At 44.7% G+C, this 23,868-nt stretch overlaps 2 protein-coding genes, 1 long non-coding RNA gene and 1 other non-coding gene across 8 annotated transcripts in view; 1 reads left to right on the forward strand and 3 right to left on the reverse strand.

Moving 5' to 3' along the window:
* WHAMM (WAS protein homolog associated with actin, golgi membranes and microtubules) overlaps positions 1-15,789 on the reverse strand; it is a 31,206-nt gene extending 15,417 nt beyond the window's left edge. Inside the window, exons 1-4 of the mRNA XM_027644241.1 lie at positions 15,686-15,789; positions 9,403-9,510; positions 8,742-8,857; positions 7,957-8,149 (exon numbers count right to left, since the gene is read on the reverse strand). Coding sequence (XP_027500042.1) covers positions 7,957-8,031 — 75 coding nt within the window. The 5' untranslated portion in view covers positions 8,032-8,149; positions 8,742-8,857; positions 9,403-9,510; positions 15,686-15,789. The remainder of the gene's footprint in view (positions 1-7,956; positions 8,150-8,741; positions 8,858-9,402; positions 9,511-15,685) is intronic.
* FSD2 (fibronectin type III and SPRY domain containing 2) lies at positions 1,017-19,442 on the forward strand. Of its 3 annotated transcripts, none has more exons than XM_027644243.1 (13): positions 1,017-1,745; positions 3,739-4,537; positions 4,617-4,712; positions 5,778-6,011; positions 7,284-7,306; positions 8,280-8,401; positions 9,421-9,576; positions 10,745-10,879; positions 11,630-11,783; positions 12,103-12,236; positions 14,082-14,214; positions 16,214-16,390; positions 18,544-19,442. In XM_027644243.1, the coding sequence occupies exons 2-13, from the start codon at positions 3,779-3,781 to the stop codon at positions 18,794-18,796; spliced, it is 2,376 nt and encodes a 791-aa protein (XP_027500044.1). In that variant the 5' UTR covers positions 1,017-1,745; positions 3,739-3,778; the 3' UTR covers positions 18,797-19,442. The 3 variants fall into 3 exon arrangements, with proteins under 3 accessions (XP_027500044.1, XP_027500045.1, XP_027500046.1); XM_027644244.1 differs by having other exon boundaries at positions 1,017-1,733; XM_027644245.1 differs by lacking the exon at positions 1,017-1,745 and adding an exon at positions 1,967-2,049.
* Positions 19,443-19,826: 384 nt separating this feature from the next.
* On the reverse strand, positions 19,827-23,187 carry LOC113947569. Of its 3 annotated transcripts, none has more exons than XR_003527801.1 (3): positions 23,112-23,187; positions 21,966-22,154; positions 19,827-20,979 (listed from the first exon to the last, which is right to left on the reverse strand). It is a non-coding gene; the product is annotated as an uncharacterized LOC113947569 (long non-coding RNA). The 3 variants fall into 3 exon arrangements; XR_003527802.1 differs by lacking the exon at positions 23,112-23,187 and having other exon boundaries at positions 19,827-20,597; positions 20,639-20,979; positions 21,966-23,063; XR_003527800.1 differs by lacking the exon at positions 23,112-23,187 and having other exon boundaries at positions 21,966-23,071.
* Positions 22,317-22,447, reverse strand: LOC113947786. The gene has a single exon (XR_003527859.1).
* Positions 23,188-23,868: the final 681 nt, after the last annotated feature.

Here is a 23,868-nt window from a genome sequence, read left to right on the forward strand (position 1 = left end):
AGCAGGGGGGACACAGTCCTTTGGGAAGGAGCAGCATCCTCGGGTTTGTGCCGCTGCCTGAGGGACAGCCCTGGCTGCAGGTGGTTCTCCTCCTGCCCAGGATTCCTGTAGTCACTGAGAAACGTGAGTCCTTGTCGTGTCTGAAGGCAGGTGAAATCCCACACTCCTTCCTCACAATGCCCTGTGCCCATTTGCCCCAACATCCAACTCAGCCCTGAGGTCGCTACACTTTGTATAAATACCACCCAAACACTGACTCAGGGGCCACTGAGCAGAGCAGTGTTTATATGTCACCTCTCCCTTATTCAGGCCCTGTGTGCAAGGCTGAATGCAATTCATGGCGCACAGAATGTTATGTTCCAGTCTTTGGCAGCGAACCTGACACTGCTAATTTTTCAATAAATTAAAGCCTGCAAGGTAGTGTAGTGTAATACAAAGAAAAAATAAGTTCTAATCTGAAAAATTAATAAGATGTCAGACAGCATAAATGTTAACATTTCAGCAGAGGCTGCATCATTTATGTGAAAACATCTCTGTTCTGATCTTACAGATGAGAAAGGCGCTGTTAGTGGTAATGAGATCGTGCCTACATGGGCAATTAACTTGTGATTCCTTATCAAACAGCAAACAATGGCACTGCTAGGAATGTGAGAAAATGACACCAAGTTTAATTGGAAAAGGAGGAAAAAGGAGAGCTGTGACAAGATTGTTTCGCCTTGTGCTGTCTCCTGAGCCCAAGACATATATAATGCAATGTTCTCAAACGTGCTTAAAAACCTCCTGCCAGCAAGCCTGGCTTGGTAGTGTGTTCACAAGCAACAGACTGTGTGTGGGTTTGAGCAGATACACAAAGCTCAAGTGCTACAGCAACCAGTAATCAGTGCTAATACACAGCCTGGTTTTTATCATATGGACCTCTACTCAGTGTAGACTGGAGTGATATGTTCCCATGAAAACCCACTGACCACTTTCTTCACTATAATTAGCTTTCCAGAGGTCTGGCATACACATAGGGTGGGGATGTATGTGCATGTATAACAAGCATATGCAACAGTATGATTTCTATTTTTTTCCTAAATTCTGAATTTTAATATTTCTTTCTAATATATGATCACGATTCCAACTCAATCCCATAGTAAAGCTTCTGCTAACTTAATAGAGAGGACTTTGCCAGTAAGTGTTTGCAGAGAACAGAACAGACACGTAGTTGTGCAGCAATGCTGTAAGCATGTGTCCAGCCATGCGAGTCAGTTTGTGCTGGATGCAGGTTCTGTGTATCCCACACACGATAGTCTGCCTAACACCCCAGCCTTGGAAATCACACCCAGAGGCAATGACTGCACCCTGCAGGGTTTATTAATACCACCTCCGAAAGTGAGAGGGTGCTCTGGCTTTAGTGAGGGCTCTCTATAACCATTCTAAGTACTTCAGATCCAGGAATCAACCTTCAGAGCCTTTTCTTGGTGTATGACATTCATCCTGGTGACACTCAAGTAGCACACTGCTGAAGGACAGCCGGGGCACATCTATATTTGTGCCATTGCTCATTGCTGGCATGTCCCTATCGCAGCAAAGAGGCAGGCTAGGGTTACTGCAATGCATCTCCCAACTGCAGTCATAGGAAAGTGGCGAGCAATTGCTTTCGTGTGAATTAATTTTTACTAGGGGAAATAGAAGTGAACTTTGATTCCATCTGAGCTATCAGAAGAATTTATGACGTCTTAAGATAGAAGGCAAGTTTTTAGGTAGTAACATTCTTTGTTATATATTTACGATAATTGACGGTCACGGACTTAAACATGCTTCGTGTAATTGTATCTGTGCCTGTAAACTGAGCAAACACTGAGCAATCATCTGAAAATCTTATTTAGGCAGCAGGGTTCCAGACAAACTTAATTATGCTCATTTTAATTTATTTTATTTTATTTCATTTTGGTAGGAAAAATACATGTTAATTCACTTTTCTAATTAGTAGTAGCTTCTAAAGCAAGTCTTACTGTTATAATTATGGTGGGAAAAGTCTTTGCAAGAGCCAGACAACATTTTCTGGTATGTGTCAAGACCTTTTCTCTGTTTAACATGTTAGGATTTGCATGATTTATTTTATTGCCTTTAGCATAAATGGTATTTCTGCCTAACTTCTGTGGTTTTGTCTGTAGTAGGATATTGCTATAGCTGTAGAATCCACACTGTGTCTGCAGTGCCAGAATATAAACGGTGAACTTCTATATGGGTTTTCTTACACATCCGTAAGGCTGGACTGAGTCAGGAATATAAAAACAGAGAGTGCAAAGTTTCTCAGTATTTTTCACTAGTTCAAGAAGTTGTTTTCTAGTAAGTGTTGATAAAAAGTTTCTGACTGTGTTGACTTTGTTAGCTAAGTAATCCTCAGGAAAATTAGTAAAATACTGATGAAATAAATTTGAGGTAATAGCAACTACTCAAAACTACAAAGACCATAAAAAGTAGTTTGAAAGCAAACTTGTGTGAAAGCTTATCCAAAAGCTCTGATGACACTGGTGTCTGACTGATCTTTTGCCTTTTTTTTTCAGCAAAAAAGTGGTTTTAAAGCTTTCATATGCTTCACTTATCTAGGACTAGACAGGTTCATTAATATTCAGCTGAAATCTTTCCATGAACTCTTCTGCTTGTGGTAGTAAACCGCTGATAAAACTGATCTGAGTAGTTTTGTAGCCATGATTTCATTCATGCTGGTGAGCAGTGAAAAGCTGTGGGAAGGTTTCAGCTCTGACAGAGCTGACTCTATACTGGCATTATTTCATTGCTGTTGTTAATATAGGCTGGTTGGAAAGAGTGGGCTTGGAGAGTCAGCATTAAAATTGCCTTTGCACCTTTAATGTTGTCCCATGTGCATCTGGGATATGCTTTATCATACAGCTTTGCATGTCACCTCCACATGCTCTTTTCACACATCCCTCATTGCACAGAGTGGACAAAATGTGCAAGGTATGTGTCAGAGCAGACATCTCTCAGCTCACAGGCCAAAGACCTGCCTTGCTCCCTAGTTATTCTGTGCTTTATAATGGAGATCATCATTGATCTTTTTTCTGAGTTTCTTTTATGTTAAAATATATTTTTTTCACAGCACCTGAGAACTGTGAACACCCCCAAAGGGCACTATGTTTTCCCTGCACTATTTTAAAGAAAGGACCCAAGACCTGGACTCAAGTTTTAGTATTAAGAATGGCAACTTGAAAAATCCAGAACAGGATTTTTCAAGGCATTTTCTAGTGTGTTATGTGGCATCACTGGTCACAAGAGAGGACGTTCTACATTATGCCTGACTGACAGTTCAGAAAACACTCTTGACAGCAGCTGAAGGGTGAGCAGACTTCAAACCAGGCCATTTCCAATTGCACAGAACAGCACTAACTGTGCCTGAAGCACAGCTGTAGTGTTGAGCTCAGGACAGGGCTAGTCTATAGTTTGGAAATCAGGCATGATGGTAACAGATGAGCCACTCAGAAAACAGGAAGCACACCAGAGACAGCTCTTTGCTGTGCTTTGCACAGAGGTGAGAAAAAAACAAGCCTCCCATGGCTTCCCTTCAGAAGTTCACTCAGGAAGTGAAGCTACTGGCTGTGGTCTTTCCCATGCCTACCTCCAGGACCTGGGCAGTCCTCAGCCAAATCTATTCCATCTACATATTTTTAAGCAAGAAAAACTCATGCTTTATATCTAAGTATGTAGCTAAAGATCTTTCTTATCTTTTACAAGATTGAGACTTGACATCTCAAAAGCCTTGCTGAGGATACCAATGTCATCCAGATCTGGCAGCACAAGAGAGTATGAAACTAGTAGCCAGTCACGTGGCCGTTCAGCTTCCCCACCGGTCCCAGAGTCCAGTGAGACAGAGTCTGAAGGTTTGATATTTTATCACATGGATCTTTATGGATCAAAGGAGAGGTTTGATATCTTTCCTGAAGAGCTGTCTGGTCGAGAAGACAGATCTCTGGGGGATACAAGAAGAGAATCTGTATTGAGTAGTGAAAAAGTTCAGTGCTCACAAGAAATTGGCTACGACATGGAAAAGGAGGTTGCAGAGCTGGCTAAGATGTATGGACTTGATGAGGATAAAGAAAAAGAGCTTGAGCTTCTTGGAGGACGTGTGGAGATGGAGAGCAGATGGCCACCTGCTCGCACAAAAAAAGCAGGATCACAAGGCTCCATATATAACACATCAAAAAGCAGCACTTCAGTGAAAGATCAAAGTCAAAGCACAAAGCAACAAGGACTTCCTGGCGAGGCTTCTCAAGATGAAGATCAGAGCAAAACCATAGCAGATGATGAGGTTGAGAGCAACATATGGTCCAGAGAGGGGCTTAGCAGTGGCGGCATGTCAGATGAGTGGAACAGTCAGGCTGTCAGTGAGGAGCAGGAGGAGGAGGAAGAGGAGGAAGTGGCAAATGTTTTTTGTTCTACCTGCAAGATACCCATCCGAGCTTTTGACAAACTGTTTGGTGAGCACAAGGATCATGAGGTGACTCAACTGCCCAATGCCTTGGAAAGTGAAAAGGTGAGAGTAATACAGGTCTACTGCGGTGCCTCTAAGCCACTGTTCAGACATAATAAGAATCACACTGGCTGTTTTGTAGGAAGAGATTCATAAAAACATGTGCAAGTTAGAAGAACAGATTGCTCAGATGGAAAATGTTGCCAGTCATTTGGAGGAAATCTTCCTCACTGTAGAGGTAAGGCATTTTTTCTTGGGCTAACTTTATGGTACTGGTGTTAAACAATTTTGACAGTCATATTGACACTCATAGTGTTCAGTTGTTGATGAAGTGAGTAATTATAGTAACAGAGCACAGAGTTATCTTGGGGTTTGCCTAGATTGAAGTACTCAGGAAAACTAATCCTAATGAATTCTTTATGTGGACTAATAAAACCATATTTAGCATTTGCATAGAAATTTGCATTCAGAAATGAAGTGGTCCCCTCCTCCCCTCTCAGGTTATCTTAGTTTTAAATGGCCAAAGACCTGTGATCTAACTAGTCCATCCTGAGTGCACCCGTTATGTTCCCTTGCTTTCATTCACAGAAGTGTCAGATACAGGCAAACCCCTGGACCAGCTGTATCAAGCTGATGACTTCAAGGGTTGTGCTCCTGCTTGGCTGCTGTCAGCTTGGCCCCAGGGGAAGGGGGTCAGCTGGCAGCAAGTCAAACTGAAGCAATGACTCAAGGCACCTATGGTCTTTTCTCTGCTCCATGTGGCACAGGAGGATATTGGTGCCCAAGCAGTGGGTGGCTGCTGACAATAAAGCCTTGCCTGCTCCTTAAATCTTCCTTCCTAATGCTTTCTCCAGCAGCGAGCGAGGATATCAGCATTATCTGCTCAGCTCCCCCAGCACAAATCCATGGATCCCACTGGGTTGCCATGGTTTCTCTCATGGAAGGATGTGCTTGTTGGTGGAAACGCTTGTGAGATTATGGCTAGGATATAACCTAGTTGTGCTCCCTGGGCTTAGGTTGCCTTGTATCTTACTTTTTTTTATAACTTCTGTTGCTCTTATGTCTGGAACAAAATCCAACATTCTTCTGTACCTCAGTGGAGTGAATGATCAGAATGCATTCCCCTAAAATGAAAATTAGTCAAATTCCATCTTCTGTGTACTGGCACTGTGTCCTGGCTTTGTGAATTAAATCATGATGTTGCCTCCCCGGTAAGGAGCATTTTAAGCAGACTTGGAGTTTTCTCTGGATGACCTATGGATCAGGCTTGATGCCAAGGTACAAACCCCCAAATGCCTTGCAGGAAAATTTTGGGAGGCAGGAGCAGAACTTTGAGGCGCATTACAACGACGCAGTACAAGTGCTTGCTCAAAAGTATGAAGAACAGCTGGAAGCACTGGGGGAAGAGAAGAGGCAGAAGCTGGAAGCTCTATATGAGCAGCTGGTCAGTTCTGGGAAACTTCTCGACACCTGCAAGGAACTGACAGACAAAACTCATGAACTTTTCCTGGAAAATGACAAAGCTGAATTTATGAAGGTAAAGAGCTTTAACTGTTAAGGCCCCTTCCAAGTGCTTTTTGCTGCTTGCAAGTAGTCCCCAGCTGGGAAGTCCCAAGCAGCTTTATTCTGGAGAGCATTCGGGGTACTCAGTCCATGCTGCTGTCAGTGCTCCAGGTTCTTGCCATGGTGGCATCAACTTAGTAGGGCAACACAATTGGGGCAAAATACAGAAGCAGAAGTTTGTAATTTGGATGCTCATTGATTTGTGAGTCACACTGGGGTTCAGAGGGAAGATATCTCCCTAGAATGTTTATCTCAGGAAACTCTGGAAGCACTTAGTGTTCAGTGCCTCTTGCAGGCTCAGCTCTCTTGCTCTATTCTGGGCTCAGAGCAGGCAGGCTGATGCAATCACTTTGGAGAATGTTTCTTTTTCTTCCTCATTTTTTTGGAAAATTCAGCTGAACAGGAGGCTCCAAACTAAATACATCAGGAGCTCCTGCAAAGCAAAGGATGCATCCCTCTCTTGAGATGGTGTCAAGAAGTTATTTTGCTTTGGCAGGTAGAAAAATAATTGGGGAAAAAAAGAGAATTTTCACTGCTGATGAGTGATTGCTCTAACCTGAGCTGTCTTGTGACTCAGGTGGATGGGAGTATTTCTGTAGCACAGCCACAGTAACTTATGAACTGGACAACAAACTAATCTCCTAAACACCTCCAGTCTGCTCCAGTGGATCAGTTTGCTGTGGCACTCATGCTGAGTTCTTTGCATGAGTTAACTTTTCCCATTCCTTTGAATCCCCGGAATAACCTTATTTTCTCCTTAGCTTGTAAACAGTTTTACATCACCCCTAAGAACCATTATTCACCAAGAAGTGAATACCTGTTGGTCACGAGCTCTCAGCTGCTTAGGTTTCTCCAGGGACTGTACATCTCTCTTCCAGCTACTTGCACTGCTCATATTCCCTCTGGTGCAGATCATTTCACTCAGTTCTTTTCCCCAGCTGTTTTTGAGTTTTGTTTGTGAAGAATCTGTTGGCACTTCAGACAACTTAGGAAGGAATCAGCCTAGAGTCTAATTGGGAGGTCACTGCCTGATATTGCACTTTATTCTACTGTAAATTGAGCCAAGATCTGTCCCTTTGAATGGACAGTTAGACATGACTTTGTTCTCAGATCTGGGTGGCAGCCAATCATGTCACTCCAAAGGCTGCATTTGGGGCAATTTATGTAAGACAGGTCAACAGCAAGATGTAGTCTGACTCTGGACTTTTCCATCTTTAACACTCTCTCTCTCTCTCTTTTTCTACAGGCAGCAGTAACCATGGTTGACAGGTAGTATGACAGTCTAGGATTTTGTGTCACCTTTTTTCCTGTTAAATGGACTGGTTATTGGAGATACCTGCATGTTCTGGACTTTGTGCAGGCACACAAATGTTGTCTAGGCCACTAGAGCTATTGAAGTATTTAGTATTTTTGTTTTAAACTGCATCAGGAAAAGTTGCTCTAAGAAGTATAACAGTCAAAACTAGTTCATATCCAATTTCAGGAAACCCAAAAGGAGAGTTAGAGCCTCTGTTAAATCACTGTTTTCATCTTAGTCATAAGGAACTAATTTCACTGACTGAGAAACAGGATTGCTAAAGATCTTGAAAGAAATGCTCTGGATATAAATGGGACTAAACCTGAGCTCCCTAAATAGATTAGTAACAGGCTTATTTATGCATCAGTATAGCAGGGTAGAAAGTCAAGCTGTGGGAACTCAAAACAAATACTGAAAGATTTTGGAGCAGTTGGAAGAAGTCTTGAGGCACACTAAACCAATTGCAAAAAACCCACCTCTTTTAATTGACTGTAATTGTTAATGAAAACACAGAGAAAAGATACCCCTTTTTTCCAAATTTACGACACCTAGAGCCACAAGGTCCTGAATTAGTAGGTGTTGTAAATTCAAAATAATGAAAATTATGGAGCTAATAGATTACCTTGCATAAAGAGGTTGGGGAAATCTCACTCCCCTGCTCAGTAGGAGTGCAGTGTGCAGCAGCCAGCTCACTCATGAGGGGGCACACAAAGGAGGTCCCTCAGCCCCATCAGCATCCAGCTCTCTTTGGCATCTTGGAGCACTGATCCAATGTATCTCCAAGCAACGGGCATGGGGGCCTGAGCTTTGTACAACTGTGAAAACAAAATTTTAATGAAATACATGTTAATTTGCAGTGTGCTGTTCTTTTTCTCTTACAAATAGGTATCTCCAACACTATGGTACTTCCAGTTAGAAATATATTATTTTTCCCTGCAACTACAGGCTGGAAGAATTCTTAAAGCAAGAAGTGAATTTAGAGCTTTCAACACTGCCAGACTTTGAAGAGCGGGTCATAGATTTCTCTGAAGTTGAACAACTAATGAACTCCATTAATGCTATTCCAGGTACTCTTCCTATCTGATAATTATTTCAGACCTATTTACATTTAATTAAGGATATGTATTAAACAGAAATCCATTACTTCTTTTAAAGGAGAACAGCAACAGCAGGATTACCTTCTCCCTAGTTTTCATTCTAGGGTTGTTTTTTGTTTGCATCTATTTAACAGAGACAGTGGCAGATATTTTTGGATATTATTTTTTTCATTTGTTTTCAGTATAAAATTACCTGAACTGCTAAGTTTGGCCTTCCCTGGTTTTGCTGGATGATTTCCTAGAAGACTGACAAAGATTACCCCCTTCTATCAGGGGTCAGGCATATTTAGTTGGTGATAATGTGTCTTACCTTGTAGTTGCTTGAAAGAAAGAGAGGAACACCAGACTGCTTTAAATAACCTGCACAGCTTCTCTTGATAACCAGATTCAGTGCCTTGTTCCTCTGCTATTCAGCAAATTTTTTTCCTATTAACAGGAAACAGAGCAAAACACAGTTTTAATTTAAGTCATAATAACTGAAAAAAAAAAATTAAAATCTTTTCTGGGACATCACAAATGGTCAGAAAGAGCAGTTTTTATGCACAAATACTGTGTTTTCTTTAAAGTAAAATAGCATTTGTTCCTTGTTTGCTTGTGCTGCTGATCCCCTGTTGTACAGCTCTTCCCCCATCTCCTCCAGAGACTCCGAGCCCCCGGGGGGGGGTCACAGCAGAGCAGGCTTGGCAGATGTTGCTCACTGGTGAATCCCAGCCCCCAGAGCAGGGGAGGTCGAGTTTACAGAGAAGGGGTAGGCTGAGGCTTATTTATTTTGTTGTTTTCATTTTAATTTGGAGCAAGACTAGTTCTCACACACCAGTAACCTGATTATTATCTGCAACTGTTTATGGAATCAGCTCCTGACTTTTCTCCATGTGGGAGGAATATGACCCCATTCAGTGCCAAGGCTTTGTGCAAACACCTTTATGAGAGGAGAAGGACAACATATCATGCTTGTACATTCAAAAACTGACCTGTTTTCCCCTCTGCAGCTCCTTGTGCCCCTGTGATCAATCCCCAGGCTCCAAATGCAGCAACTGGCACCTCACTGAGAGTTTGCTGGGGCCTCTTCTCAGATGACACTGTGGAGGGATATCAACTGTGCTATAAACCAGTGAGCAACGAGAGGCACAGTGATGAGCGGGCAGGTAAGGAGGCCTGGACCCAAGGGGGCAAAACCAGCTGGTTCCAAAGTACTTCTGGACTTAATGTGGCAACCAGTGCACTTTCTGTGCCCTCTCTTTGTCACCAAAACTGTCATATCTGCCACCACACTTCCTTCTGGCTTTGTCCCTCTTCCCCTGGCAGGTCTGCCATGCTGCTGGCTGCAGCAGGACCCATCACAGCAGCAAAGACAGGACAGGGCAGCAGCATGGATAGCAGGAATGGGAAGGGGACAATGGATGGAGCTGGGTCTCAGCAGTAGCATTTCCTTTCCTGGAGGGTGGGCACTGAATTAAGCACACATGTGCTGCATCCAGTGCAAAGCACAGTATTTTTAGAGACCAAATCATCATATTATCGGCACACTCACTGAAATCCCCTTAGTGATTTTACAGTTTATCTCAGTGCTAATAATAGGCTGTAATTCCCTACGATGCACATACACACACACACACAAAAAAAAGAACCACAGAACCATCCTAAAATGTCCCACTCTTGTGACAAAGCTGCTTTTGCTAATAAGATTCTTGCAGAACCTGCAAAAGTGGAAGCCAATAGAGGTGGAAGCTGGTTAGTTCAGAAAGAAAAGCATAACCTATGCAAATTTTCTAAGATGAAGAATGAGAAATGGGTAGTAAAATAGCTTCAGCTCTTGTCCCTCCGCTAGGATGAGCTGAGCAGTATCCCTGCAGTAGGAAAATGCAGGGTCTTTTCAGAAAAAAAAAAAAATTAGTGACAGGTGGGTGATCTTTCTTTCTGGATTTTGGGTTCTGAGTGATGTAGCTTCTTCAGAAGCTGATGTGTTATCTGATTTATGCCTCTTTAGAGGAAGGCATACACCATCTAAGGAGTCTTTCTGTTGTGCCTTCTGCAATCGGATATGTCTGTCACATATTGGCCTCATAAGTCACCAACGTGCCTGTAACAAATGTGGATAAAGCCTTCTCAAATCTTCGTTCACGAAGCTCAGCCATGAGAGGAAGGCATGCTGAAACTGCCTGACAGCTAATCAAAGGGTGTGGAACACAAGGAGCTCTCTTGAACTCAGCACACTAAACAACATGCCTCAAGTCCATTATTAGAGGCAGCTTTGGGGAAGAGTGGGTAACTGTGTCAAAAAGCACTGTAAATGCTTTGTTGTTTTCGTTTCAGAGCATACCCTAAAAGTCAAAGAAACATACTGCACCATTACTAATCTGTTGCCGAATACACAGTATGAATTTTGGGTCAGTGCTTTAAATGCCTCTGGTATCAGTCCACCAAGTGAAAGAGCAGTTTATGTGACAGGTAAAAATATTTTATTCATACGACCATGGGACCTTCCTAGTGAAATTCACAGTCATCTATGAATTTTATGCCAGTAATGCTTTTTGGGCACTTTGTTTCTTCTGATGTAAGCCTATTGACTGCATGAGAATTCCCTGCTTTTACTTGGACAGCCTATCAGGCCAGTTGTCCCTGTTTTAGAGTTGAAGAAAGAAAAGCAGAAAGACAAAATAATTTCTTTAAATGCAAGGATGTAGACCACCTGCCAATAAGGCTCAAGTCTCCCAGTTCTGTCAGATGGATGTCAGCTCTCCTTTTATTGGCCTATAGGTATTTTGTGGATTCCCATACTATGCTGTCCTTTGTAACAGCAGTTCAGTCAAACACACTGTGTGAAATCCTGACATCAGATTGAGCAAGCCAGAGTAAGACCTTCAAGTACTGGTTCCAGATGTGTTTGACATCTTAGAGCAGAGAAGAGATGTGTCTTTATGAGAAAGATAAAACTAATGATAGAAAGAAAACGTTGTGTAATTATTCTCTATGTTACTACTTTGTGTAATTCTCTTGGGACATTTATAGTCCAAATTAAGTATTTAAATGCTATTGTTAATTGCCCTGCCTGCTGTTTATTGTCCATTGGGAAGCAGGTTTCTTTAACTATATAGTATTAGTAAAGAACTTTGTTCTATTTTTTTAAGTCTTCAAGGCATATTTGTTGCAAACATCTTCAAGCAACAACTTAGAATTGTTCTTTTGCCTACCTTTTAGCTCCTTCACCACCTATCATAAAGAGTAAAAAGATCCGAAGCTGTGAAAATGCAGCACTGGTGTGCTGGGAATCTGGAGACATCAACCCTGTCGATTCCTACACGGTTGAATTGCACAAGCTGACGGATGAAGAAAATGATGATATTATTACTGAGTGAGTTACTGGTTTTTTGAGTCCCATGACCTTTTTGTGAATTTACCTGTATAAACATTCCTCTTAGTAAAATTAATTTTATAAATGTTAATAAAAAATTACTGTATGGGGATGAGCATTGGTATGGGAATAGAGCAGAAGCACCTGCACCTGTCACAGACTTGCAGGTCTCTTGGCCCTGTTACTGTACACGGTAGAGCGTTGATGGGTTACAAAAGAACCTGATCATATAATTTCTTCTTTGTTGTTCAGAAAAATAATCTCAAAGGCCTACCTTTGTTTTCTACCCTATAATTTTCCATGGATTTATTTTCTGTAGATCTATTGTTGGGATTCCTAACTGTGAAGTCCTAATTCACCTCCAACCAACACAAAGGTATCACATCTGTGTTAGAGCCCAAAACCTAGGTGGCTCCAGTGAAAGAAGTGAACCTGTCCTGATACACACCACAGGTACTGTACAGCTCAGAACAACTCCAGCAGCTTATTGTTGCATCTATTATCTCAAGAGAAAGATTCCTGCTGGTTTCAATAGCCCCTGGATCAGGTTTTAATCTCTTACATCTAATTAGACACACCTGGTAACTTTGAGGAATAAAACCCCAACTTTTTGTAACAGTAAGTGCATTGCTTTAGCTCTGTAATTTAAAAAATATTTCTGTCCAGTACATTTGATACTTGAAAGTTACTAATTTCTAAACATTTTAAAAGACAGTATCAATCCAACGCCCCCAGATATTGGCAGCTTGCCAAGTACTGACACACCAATGAGGAAAGCTGTAGTGTGATTCTACTTTACTTCAGAGATTTCCTTGTAATGATGCTACTGTTGGAAAGTATGGCTGAGACAGCACTTTCTAGAGTCATTTGGGTATGCAAAATCTTCCTCTGTATTCATTAGAACATCTCCAGCTTGGCTGGGGAAGCTCCAAGGGGTGGTTCTTTTTATTTATCAGGAAAAAGGCAGTCCAGCTTTCAGCTGGAAGCTTTGCTTTTGGCAACTGACACAGCATTAATAGCTGCTCCCAGTGCCACATTGGGCAAGGATTAACCTATCCCAAAGGGAAGTTTGAAGCCCTTTCCCCTTCCAAACATCTAATTAAAGCTCATTTTGATGACTTAGAGGCACACACCTGTTTTCACCTTCATCAATGCTGAAATGACACTGCAACTTCACTAGTTTGTCTCAAACCTCCCACATGACTCGGATGTATTCATACCTTGCTCTTACCTTCTGTGAGAGATTTGCCAATTGCATTTATTCAGCAAGCTGACCAAACAGCCATTAACTGAAAGGTTACGTTTCACTAAAACCCCTGTCTGCTACACATCAGTGACACCACAAAAAGGAAATTCTCATCCTCAAATCCCTACAGAGGAAGACTGTCATTATGTTACCATCATTTGTGTGTATTCCAACTGCTTAAATCAAACTCAATATTTGAAATTGCCCATTCTGTTTGCACAGCATGTGTTTGTTTTCAGCAGCACATGCCTGTAATTGCCCTGCCATTGTTTGTATTGTATTTGCATTGAAGTAACTTGCTGTTTGATTATAATGATTTCATTTGGGATTAGCATGGGGAGATTTATCTTCTCTGAGTCTACATTATGCAAACAGCTGATGCAAATTGATCTGTCAACTGCAAGAACCCTCCTCCAACACTGTGAATGACCTTTGGTCCTTTCTGGGTTGGATATGCAAGCACCAACTACAAACAGCAGCTGTGACAGACGTGGCTGCTTATCCGAGTGCAGTGTCAGACCGGCTTTGGGAAGTCTCCACAGGAGGAAAGGCAGAGGCACTTTTACCCTGGGCTGGACTTACCTCTCTGAGGGCTGATCTGACAAGGGATCCCTTATCTTCAAACTTTGCCCTGCATTTATGTGGAAGAGTGAAGCCATGGAGAGGCCTTTAAGCCCACTTTCTCCTTTCAATGATTAAAACCAGATCACTTCAGCTCTGAGGAAAATCACTTGAAACCGGACAGTCCATCACATCTTTGAATAGCCACTTCCTGTGCAATGCCTGCTGCTTTGAGCCCTGCTAGGGTTCAAAACCAGGTTAACCCCCCTGCTTTTCATAAGGCTGAAACTAAACATTGTTAAGATGTAAAACACCAATTATTAGAAAAATTTCAAATAGACAATCTTGTCCTCTCAGTGTCAGCCACAGATTCCTTCCAGAGCACTGGTAAATCTTTTTGGGGATCCAAAAATCATTTCACCACACCCTTGCTGTAAATCCTGATGCTATAAGAAGTTTCTGGAGTTATCCTCAGGCATTTTCTCTTGCAGGCACCTGCTTCTACCTTAATGAGGACACAGCCCATCCTTTACTGGCAATCCTAGACGACGGATTTACAATTTCATGCGATGAACTGGAAAACCCAGAGTGTGATCTGCCCGTCTATGATAACAGCTTTACAAGGTATACTGAAGCATTTCAGTTTGGGTTTTTTAACAGATGCCAGGAAATGTCTAATGGGGCTTTCAGCAGCTCTCATTAATTTTGTGAGCTGAAATCTCTCTCTCTAGCTGCTCTTTGGAACTTAAGCACCACTTGGAAGTTAATGCAAATTCTTAAAGAGGATTACGGATGCAATAGCCACAGTTACATACAAACCTGCTTACATGTTTGGCACATTGAGCTAAATTTTTTAAGTGTCCCCAAAAAATGCCAAGGAAAGGAGAGGGATCTGAAAACTTAACTCTTGCTGAAAGACAAAACTGATACTATTTGGACTGACAGATTTTACTTTCAAAAAAGGATTAGGCCCTCTGCCATTGAAGTGAGAGACTAAGCTTGCCAAAATGCATGCTACCAGTCAAAACCACAGAAACAGCACATAACTAGGACAGGCATCTGCAGACACAGGATAATAGAAGTCCACTACTTAGTTCCTCCATGGAAATGCAATGTTACTAGAGAGCTCAGTAGAAAAGAGTCGGGAAAACGATCATTCTTTTCATTAAAGTCATCATGAATAAGCTTAAACGGGATTTCATCTCACTTCCACAGAGAGCTTTTATGTTTCATGGAAACAGCCAGAGCTAGCACTTATCTCATTCTAAGGATGAGGTTTTGGTACCACTGTGAACTTTCAGAATTCTCTTTCATGCTAAGATACAGCTCTCATTAGTATGGTCATTTTTGTTCACAGATTTTTACCCATCCATTTTGCATCATTCCTTTTCCTTCTCAAGCTGTAGCAGCACAATCTCCACAAGTCCTGATTTCAGCAGCCTTTAAGCTATTCCCAAGACATCTATGTGCACTTGCAGTGAACTGTACACTTGCTTTAAGCAACTGCTGCTGCAGTGGCAGAGCAATGCTATCGTGCTGCATGTACCCATCCTTACACACCAGGCCCTCTAAATGCTGAATGCAGCTCTTTTTCAGCATTACCTAGAGGCAGGAGAGCTGTGTCTGCCAGCAACATCCTTTGCCTTTGTAACTTAAAACTTTAGACCCTACAACAGTAACATATTGGTTGTGTACGTTTCAAACTTGCTGTCCCCTGTGACAAAAACAGCTAACACACCATGTACTTTTCCAGAGAAAAAGCTGAGGTGTAGTCTTACAGGATTCATATTGTCCTCTTAAGTCAAGTTAGGGTGTTTCAGAAGCTTTTACCATGGGTTATTTTGCCCAACTTCCTGGCTTCAGAACTTGTGCTTTTGCAGACTTGCATTTTCCAAGCACCCATTTCCTTTGACTCCAAGACTGTACCAGTAAACCAATCTGAAGGGTCTCTCTGTGGTACATTGTCTTTGTCTTTCCTACACATCTTTTAAAAGAGTTATCTTCTACATGGTTTCTATCATACATGCTAGGAGCCACAGTCCACTGTTAAAACTTTTCATGGCCCAGGTACCCAGCATATTCCAAGTTCTCCTACCTCATTCAAGTCTTCCTGATCTCTTCAAATACAGTGTAGGAAGGTCTCCTTCCCCCAGCTGCCTCAAGGAATTTCATGCTGTTACAGTGCTCAGTTCCTAAATGGTGAGTGACATTTAAAGCCCTGGGCTGTTTGGGAAGAAAATACAAGATATGTAGACTTTTCCCCCTGCTATACTGGGGTTCACCATAACACTCTCTTTTCTAGCAAGTAATAGCTTTCCTAGAAGACCCAGTCATTACAGGATGCTATTCTGAAAGTGTCCAGGGCACTCGTTTATACAAAGCTACCCACAGGTAAAAACAAGACAAATGCCACAAAGAAACCTGCAGGTTGTTTGTCAGTTCCTCAGCATGGGGAATTTGCTGTAGTCAAAAATCCACACTGCACTGCCAAGGAGACAGCAAAAGTGGCTCTTGTTTATTGATCTGTAATGTCCAGGTATATACATACCTAAACATACCTAAACATTATAAAGAGCACTAGAGAGGTTCTGCCAAAGCACACATTCCTGTCTGTCTCCCACAGATGTATTGCAATCTTGGGCAGTCTGATCCCATTTCCAGGAAAGCATTACTGGGAGGTGGAAGTTGAGGAAGATACAGAGTACAGAACTGGCGTGGCTTTTGAGAACACTCCGAGACATGGTCACCTGGGGGCAAACAATTCATCCTGGTGCATGAGACATATCATCACACCATCAAGGTAAGGCTGTGGAGGCTGCAGGTCTCCTACAGGAACACCTCCCACATGTACATCTGCAGGCAGAGCAGAAGAGATTTCATATCAGCCCAGACCAAACACTTAACGAGGGGCCTCTGACATTCGATCAGTGGCACTGTGAACTGGTCTTGGAAGGATTCTGGAACATTTAAGTAAATCCTCCTGCTTAATGACATTCTCACATTGAAACAGGCAGTCTCAGGAACAAATCTGAATAAAATTGGAGTTACAGAATTTAGCTGTAAAGGCTACCAAAACCCCAGTGGGAAGACAGAGGTAACCCGAGTTACCCAGAAACTGTGTATCTGGCTAAACCCAGTTGTACCCAACTGGTTTTGATCTCTGTTCTATCTATGGAAGTAGGTCATACCTGCCTGCAGAAATGCCAGCTCCCCTCATGCCTCAGTTGCACTGCTGGACACTATTACATTAGCATCATTGCCTTTGACTCTCATGAGTGATCTGGGCACCCTGTGAAGCATCCAGGAGCAAGAAAACAGTTCCATCCCCAGGCATGCCCAAGCATTGCCTACTGCCTGCCTGGATGGCTCAGTGCTCAGCCAGCCACAGGTGCCAGGGTGCTGCTGGGTCCCCCTGAATAGGGAGATGGGACAGCACCCTGCACTCAGAAAATGGTAAGGATGGAATAGCAGGGGCCCAAATCTGCCTGTCCTCTGCCTGCCGGTACAGGGAGGTTTTAGATGCACTCAGTTGGCTGGAGCCCTCACTCCTCCCCAGCACCCGCTGCTCTGGGCTGCCCAGCAGGGCAGCAGCTGCACAGCCAGTCCTCAGCAGTGCCAGCATCTGCCTTCCACACAGCAGGAAATGCTGCTTCTAATGAGGAAAGCCAAACCCACCACAGCTAATGATACACTGCAGGCAGGCTAATTGGATTTCCTTGCTACTTTGAGCGAAGAGGTACTTGAGGTTTGTTGTCATTCTTCTGGAGCAATAAGCACGGACTCTAGAGAGAAAAGGAAGCTGGGCCATTGCTCAGCTTGTACCCACTTCTGCAGGGCAATTGTCTCAGGTTTGAGCAATGTGGGTGGAAGAGGTGGGTAGTGAATGAGGTGGCCCTTAGAAAATGCCAGATAACTCATTCAGCTGAATAAATCTCATTTCTGCTCAGAAAGGCACGTCTCATACATCTTTTCGTTTGCAGCATGCCACACTAGAGAGAGCTGTTTGAGTAACTGTTAGGGGACCTCGGCATCACTTAGTGACTACATGGGGAGGGCTACCCTCATGACAAAGCTGTTTACGTGCAGAGCACCTTCCTGGCCTCCAATAATCCACAGTACAGGAATCACAATCACTCTGTAGTAAATGAACATAAAGACTGAAATTTCCCCATGAACACAGGCTGAGCAGGGAGGTCCTGTAGGAAAAGCAGCCAAAACCATAATTTAGAGAGTGGGGTTTGACAAATGATGTCCAACAGCCTGGAGGATGCTTGGCCATGCTGTGCATCAGGCAGCCTCTGCCTCAGATACTACAGTCCCTTGCTGCTGCTGTGAAGGTGGGCGTGAGCAGTTCTGTAACACTGGCAGGAAAGAGGGCTCAGCACCACAGGTCCTTAGGGAGCAAGTTGGCAGCCTGTAAGTGCCTGGAAGGACAGGATTGAGTCATCTCACCACCCCCTCCATGGCAGGGCCCACAGCTTCCCAGGGGAAAGTCTTAGGAGATGACAATGGTCTTTCTGGGGTAAACCCAACTGGCCTAAAAGAGCACAGCTCCTTCATGGAGAAAGGGACAAATTCAAGCTAAACCTAGGGGCAACAGTGCACCCTTTGATTTATAGGACACCCACGCTGTCCTCTGAGGCATGGAAAAAGCCCAGAAAGTTCCATCTTGTGCTCTGACCTTGTCCATTCACAGCCAGACTGGGATCTGAAACAAGCTTAGACAGGCACCGGTGCAAGAGCTGTGGGATATGGCTGTGTGGAAGCACAGGGACACACCCTCTTGGCAAACACAGCCGCTGCTCAGCAGCGTGGATGGGACTGGGCAGTAACCACAGGGCATGCAGGAGGGACAGGACTGTGAATTGGGAAGTATACCCTGGCACACATCTGTGTCCTTTCCTTTGAGAGCAGCCAGGGTGCCCTCAGGTCTTTTGTGTTTCTCACCTACAGGCACAAGTACGAGTTCCTGCACAGCGGGATGACACCAGACATCAGAATTACTATTCCCCCTACAAGGATTGGCATCCTGCTGGACTACGAGAACTGCAGACTGTCATTTTTCAATGCAGATATTGCCCAGCACCTTTACACATTCAACTCACGCTTCCAGCATTATGTCCACCCCTGCTTTGCTTTGGAAACACCTGGTATCTTACGGATACGTACTGGAATTACAACGCCTCCATGGACTGCCCTCCTATAACCTGTGTTCTGCCGCTACCACACCTACATCTGCCCTAAGCAATGCCCTCTTTCAGCATCAACTGCTCCATCACACTCCCTGTAAACCAGCTGTTTCCTAACAAGAAGAGCAAAGCAACCCTGACCCAGATCAACTGCCAGGCCTGAGCCCTTACAAGTTACATCCTCTTAGGAAGGATCTTAGCAGAAAGCCACTATGGTCACAAGATCCATCAGCATCTCAGAATTCTCCACTTAGAAAGAGATACCATCCTTCTCAGAGGTGACACTGTCATCATGCAGCAGTGGCAGCTGGATCATTTGGGTGATTACTTAGGTGACCCCAATACCCATCTGATGCCCAGGGAACTTCCTAGTTCCAGAGCAATCATTAATTCTACTCCTGAGGCTGCTGAAGAGCCAAACATTCAAAGAAAAACAAAAATAGCAAAAGGCATGAACAGTGTACAGCTGCTAGAGCTGAAAACACTCCAACCATGAAGCTGATCTCACAATCAAGTTTTCTTGTTGCTACATGAAGCCTGTGACACGAGATAATCAAATACGCCTCCCCTGTGTGTGAACTGTTAGTGCCTACATACCCAGTGAGGCTTTCTGAAATACCCAAGCGTGCACTACAGTCTCAAATATAAGACACTTTTACAGAATGCCCATGTTCCTCATTCACTCATCCAGGGAAAAAACAAAAAACCAGACAGGCTTTTTGCAGTGCTCCATTACTCTTAAAAGAGAAACCAAAACCATCATTTTTAGCTGTTTCTTTTTAGCTATGCTCATCTCCACTTGGGTGTAACCTCCCTCCACCCTCACAGATCTGTTCCCCCCCTGAGCACTGAAGAATTCTCGCATCAGTGCTGTGCCCTTGAAGCTTTGGGTATCCATGGGGCTGGAAGGACTCTGGCCCAGCACTCAGTTGAGATGTCCTTGTTCAGGCTTCATTTCCAGACACCAGATGATCAAGACAGCTCTAAACAGCCTCACCCGTGTATGTCAAAACTACCTGAGCTCAATCAAGAGTCATTAACAGAGAAGCTTTTCCACAGATTTATTGCATGTTCATTACAAAATTCACTGATTCAAGTTTCCATTCTAGGGGATAGCCAGGAACAGGCAGGGGCCTCTTCAATATACAGGGTCTCTATGAATAAATGCCACTGGCAAAACTAAGAGATTTGACATAGAACTGTGTATCAAAAGCTTGTCTGTTCTTTCCCAAATAGCTTCAGGCCTTCAGAAACCATAAAACCAGGACTAGAATATCTCACTACAGCAGTGATTAGGACCATCTGCTCTTGGATTTCTATTTATTTTGCAAGCCTCAAAGGATGGGTTTAGCAACACTAAGCTATGCAAGTTCAGTCTCATTTCTTAGCCTACCCAGAATTCAGCCATTTCCAGGGCAGAAAGGGTTGTTTGGGTAACCCTGTAAGACTCCCTCTAAGCGGGCCAGAGACTTTCAGTTGCTATGTCTGGCAGTGAGCAAAGGAACCTGTGTTCACCACGAACAGGTAACTCAGCCAGCAACCACTGCCAGTGCAGAGGGCAGGAGATGGCCATGCACCCCAGTGATCCTGGCACAGCTGTACCAGAGAAAGCAGCTCCTGTGCTGGGGAATGAAGTGGAGAGAAAGCACCATTCTCTGCTTAAAAACGCACACCTTGATTCTGTGTCCAAATTCCACCCACTGGAACATGTTTTACCTGTATCTGCCAGAAATTGAGAGCCCCACTCTTCTTTTTAAGTAGATACCTGAAAGAGTGTAAAACACAGCTATCCGAGTAGAGGTGTGAGGATGTCTGAAACTCCCAATAAAGCCTTTAAGACACAAAGGCTGCCAGTGAACCCACCATTCTGCTCCCCACAACCAGCTTTCACCTCAAGTGTTTAAACCATAGCTGTATCCTGGCACCAGGATTAGTCTTTCACCTAAAACCCAATCCAACATACTTTTCAACTGGTGAAATGAACCGGGAATCTCCAGAATTTCCCAACCCTCTGGCAGGACTGTGCAAGGACACCCTTGCAGTGGGACTCATAATAGAACCAAACAGTTCTATTACGTTCCCAGCTCGATGAATCTGTTGGAGAACACAGGCCTGATGGCTGACTAGCCTGCTCAGCAGAAAGACTCCAGTGGTCACTACCAGGCATGGTACAGGACAGGTAAGGCAGCAACAGAACTATCTGAAAAAAGAAGAAATAAGCAATAATTGGCTACTAGGTTAAAAACAGTAAGGGAAATGAATTTGCATGTTTCTGTTTAATAAAAGGTTCTTCTTCCTCAGGAATCCCTTAAATATTTATGCAGCAAAGGAAACTTGGACAACTCGAATTTTTTCAAACCAGCTATTGCTGTGAACAACCTCTATATAAATCCTTTATAGAGAGACCACCACTTCCACTGCAGTTGATCAGACCAGCATGACAGCCAAGCTGGAAATTCACATCAACCCCATCTCTCTGTGTAAGCCCATCAGAAGAGCAGGACATCTCTAAGCCTGTGAGTGAGGGTCAAACCCTGCACAGAACTGGAAGCTGTATTTGACAGTGAAAGGCGAGTTTCCTACTAAAGCCAAAGGGCATTAACAGGTCCAGCACGGTGCCCTGGAGCAGGCTAACACCATGTGTGTCTGGAATCCTGGCTATATCACTCAACTTGGGAGAGCTGTGTTGAGCTGTCAATCCGAGAGCTATTTCTCCACATTGAAAGGTATCTTAGATGAGGCAAAATCAGTTATCTCTGGCCTGTCTACAGAACTCTGGCTGAACTAGATCATATAGAAGGGCAACAGTCAGTTAAAAATCAGTTGTCCTTGTCTCTGACCTTATGTGCTGCAAGATGCATTTTTCATGGTTATTTTCGTAATATTTTTCTTCCTGGTCCTTGTTACTATGTGCATTTACTGGCAGAGAGCAGAATTCATCCTCTGAGAAGGACATGAGCTCATGCCTAAAGCTCTGGTATTGGTCAGCTGAACCCCACAGGCTGCCCTGATGTGCAGAAGTGATCCATGCATCCCTGTAGAGCTTGAAACAGCAGAAACTGCTAAAGGCCAGAATACCCCCAACCATGCCTCACCCAGCAGCTAACTGGGGACTTTGCCAGGGCTGCCCAAACCCCTTCAGAGTGGGTCAAAAGAACCACTTCTATTCCCTGTGATTTCAAATACCTGTACATGTTGTTGCCACTGGAGGGCATCACGTGAAGCCATTTCACAAGGCTGCACCAGTTCTCAGAGTTAACACCAACCATCTAATGCTGAAGACAAGAGTTTTCAAACTGGTTACCATAATCCTTAGGCACGTCCAGTGTCCCTCCTCACCCAGTGCTGGAGCCGGGAACAAAGGGACCCACGGGCCTATGAGCAAAAACACAGGAGACAACTTCAAAAGCAAAAATACAAGAGAAAACACAACAGTCCTGAAATATGGTTTAGTGTGTTTGATTCAAACCAAAGACCCCCACCATTTTCTACAGAAACACATGACTTTTAGCTTGATCCCTCTCACTGCTATTAAAACTTTGTAGGTAGATAAAGTAGGCCCTGACTTTATCTCACAGGCAGGCCTTGTTCTTCCACCATTTAATTTAGGAGGATAGTATCAGTGGAGTCAATATAATGCCACTGGCTCCACTTTCTTAGTCCTCCAGATGAATCTCCATAAAAAACTCTGGGAAAGTCTCAGGAGTTGACTGTACCCTCCTAAAGGAGACTGCAGAGCCTAACCATTCAGCTAGGAGAGCAATTCCCTGTTCCTGTCCTCAAACTCTGCTGAATCTTTTTAATTGCCCACCTCTGTTTCCAACAGGAACTGACATCACTCATTAGCAGTGCACAGCAAATCTGCCAGGGACCGTGCAAAGGTGAGGCCCTGCTTCTTGTTCAGCTCAGCACCTGGACTCCACTGCACAGTCCTGGGCCAGCCCAACACACAATGCTGCCTTTTTGTTGAATTTTCTCTTCATTGAGTTTATGCTGGTGTGCTCAGTTGCCAGTATACACTGGGACTCAGCTGTCCGGGCCCAGCTTACTTTTAAGCTTTACTTGCTCTGATACAAGCATTATTGAGACCCGAACTGCTTGTGAAATGGCTGCAAGGAGCTGCACACTCTGCCAAAAGGGTCCTCATCCCACGGTTGGCGCTGAATAAAAGTGGGCTTCTGCAGAGGGAAACCTGCGGCTTAAACAGCCCCAGAAAGGCAGAGGCAGCCAAAAGCAGCGTCTCGGTCTACATCCCAAAACCAAAACCAGGAGTAGGATGGCCCACGCCGCCCCAGCTACTGCCCTGGCCACGTGCGGGCGGGCAGCGCTTACCTGCGTCCCGGGCACAGCGCTGCGGGCGGGGGCGGCCCTTCACCGGCCCCGGCCCGGCGGGGGCCACACGGGTTACGGGGACAGCCGCGGGCAGGAGGCCGAGAGCGGGCAGGCCGGGCCTCGGCGGCGCCACCACAGAAGGACCCGCTCGGGCTGCACGGAGACGGGGCCCGGCCGGCTCCCGGGGCAGCCCCCGCTCCCCGGTGCGGCCCGCGCTCCCTGCGCCGCGGGGCCTTTCCGTGCCCTGCGAGCGAGCGCCGGAGCAGGGCCGGATTCCCCTCCCCGCCAGGAGCTCCCGCCGCCTCACCTCGCGCCGCCGCCATTTCCGCGCTGGGGCCGCCCCGCGTCCCTCCCGCCCGGCCGGCGGGGCGGGGGCTCGGGCCGCGGGCGGGGCTGGCGCTGCCCCCGCTGGGACAATCGCGCTCTGACACCGGGTGGGCGCTGTTTTCCGTCTTTCTGTCGGGCCGCGGCGGGAGCCCTCGGGTTTTACCCGGGTTGGGAGCTCTGTGCCGGCCCTGCTGCCGCCCGGCCCGGCGTCACTAATGCAGCAGAGAACTGACTGGCCGAGCCGAGCCCACCACTCTCGGCCCCCAGCTGGGCCCTGCCTGCTCCTCGGCTGCACCGTGGAGCGGCTCCTCCGGCAATGGTTCCATCCATAACTCACTTGTTGCTTCCAGCCAGCCCTGTCCCAAATGCCACCATCCTGCACAGCACCTGCCTAGATTGAACCTCTCCATTCCTTCCCATAACATGTTCT

Source organism: Corapipo altera, unplaced genomic scaffold, assembly GCF_003945725.1.
Source record: "Corapipo altera isolate COAL_440 unplaced genomic scaffold, ASM394572v1 50, whole genome shotgun sequence".
NCBI classification, from domain to species: domain Eukaryota; kingdom Metazoa; phylum Chordata; class Aves; order Passeriformes; family Pipridae; genus Corapipo; species Corapipo altera.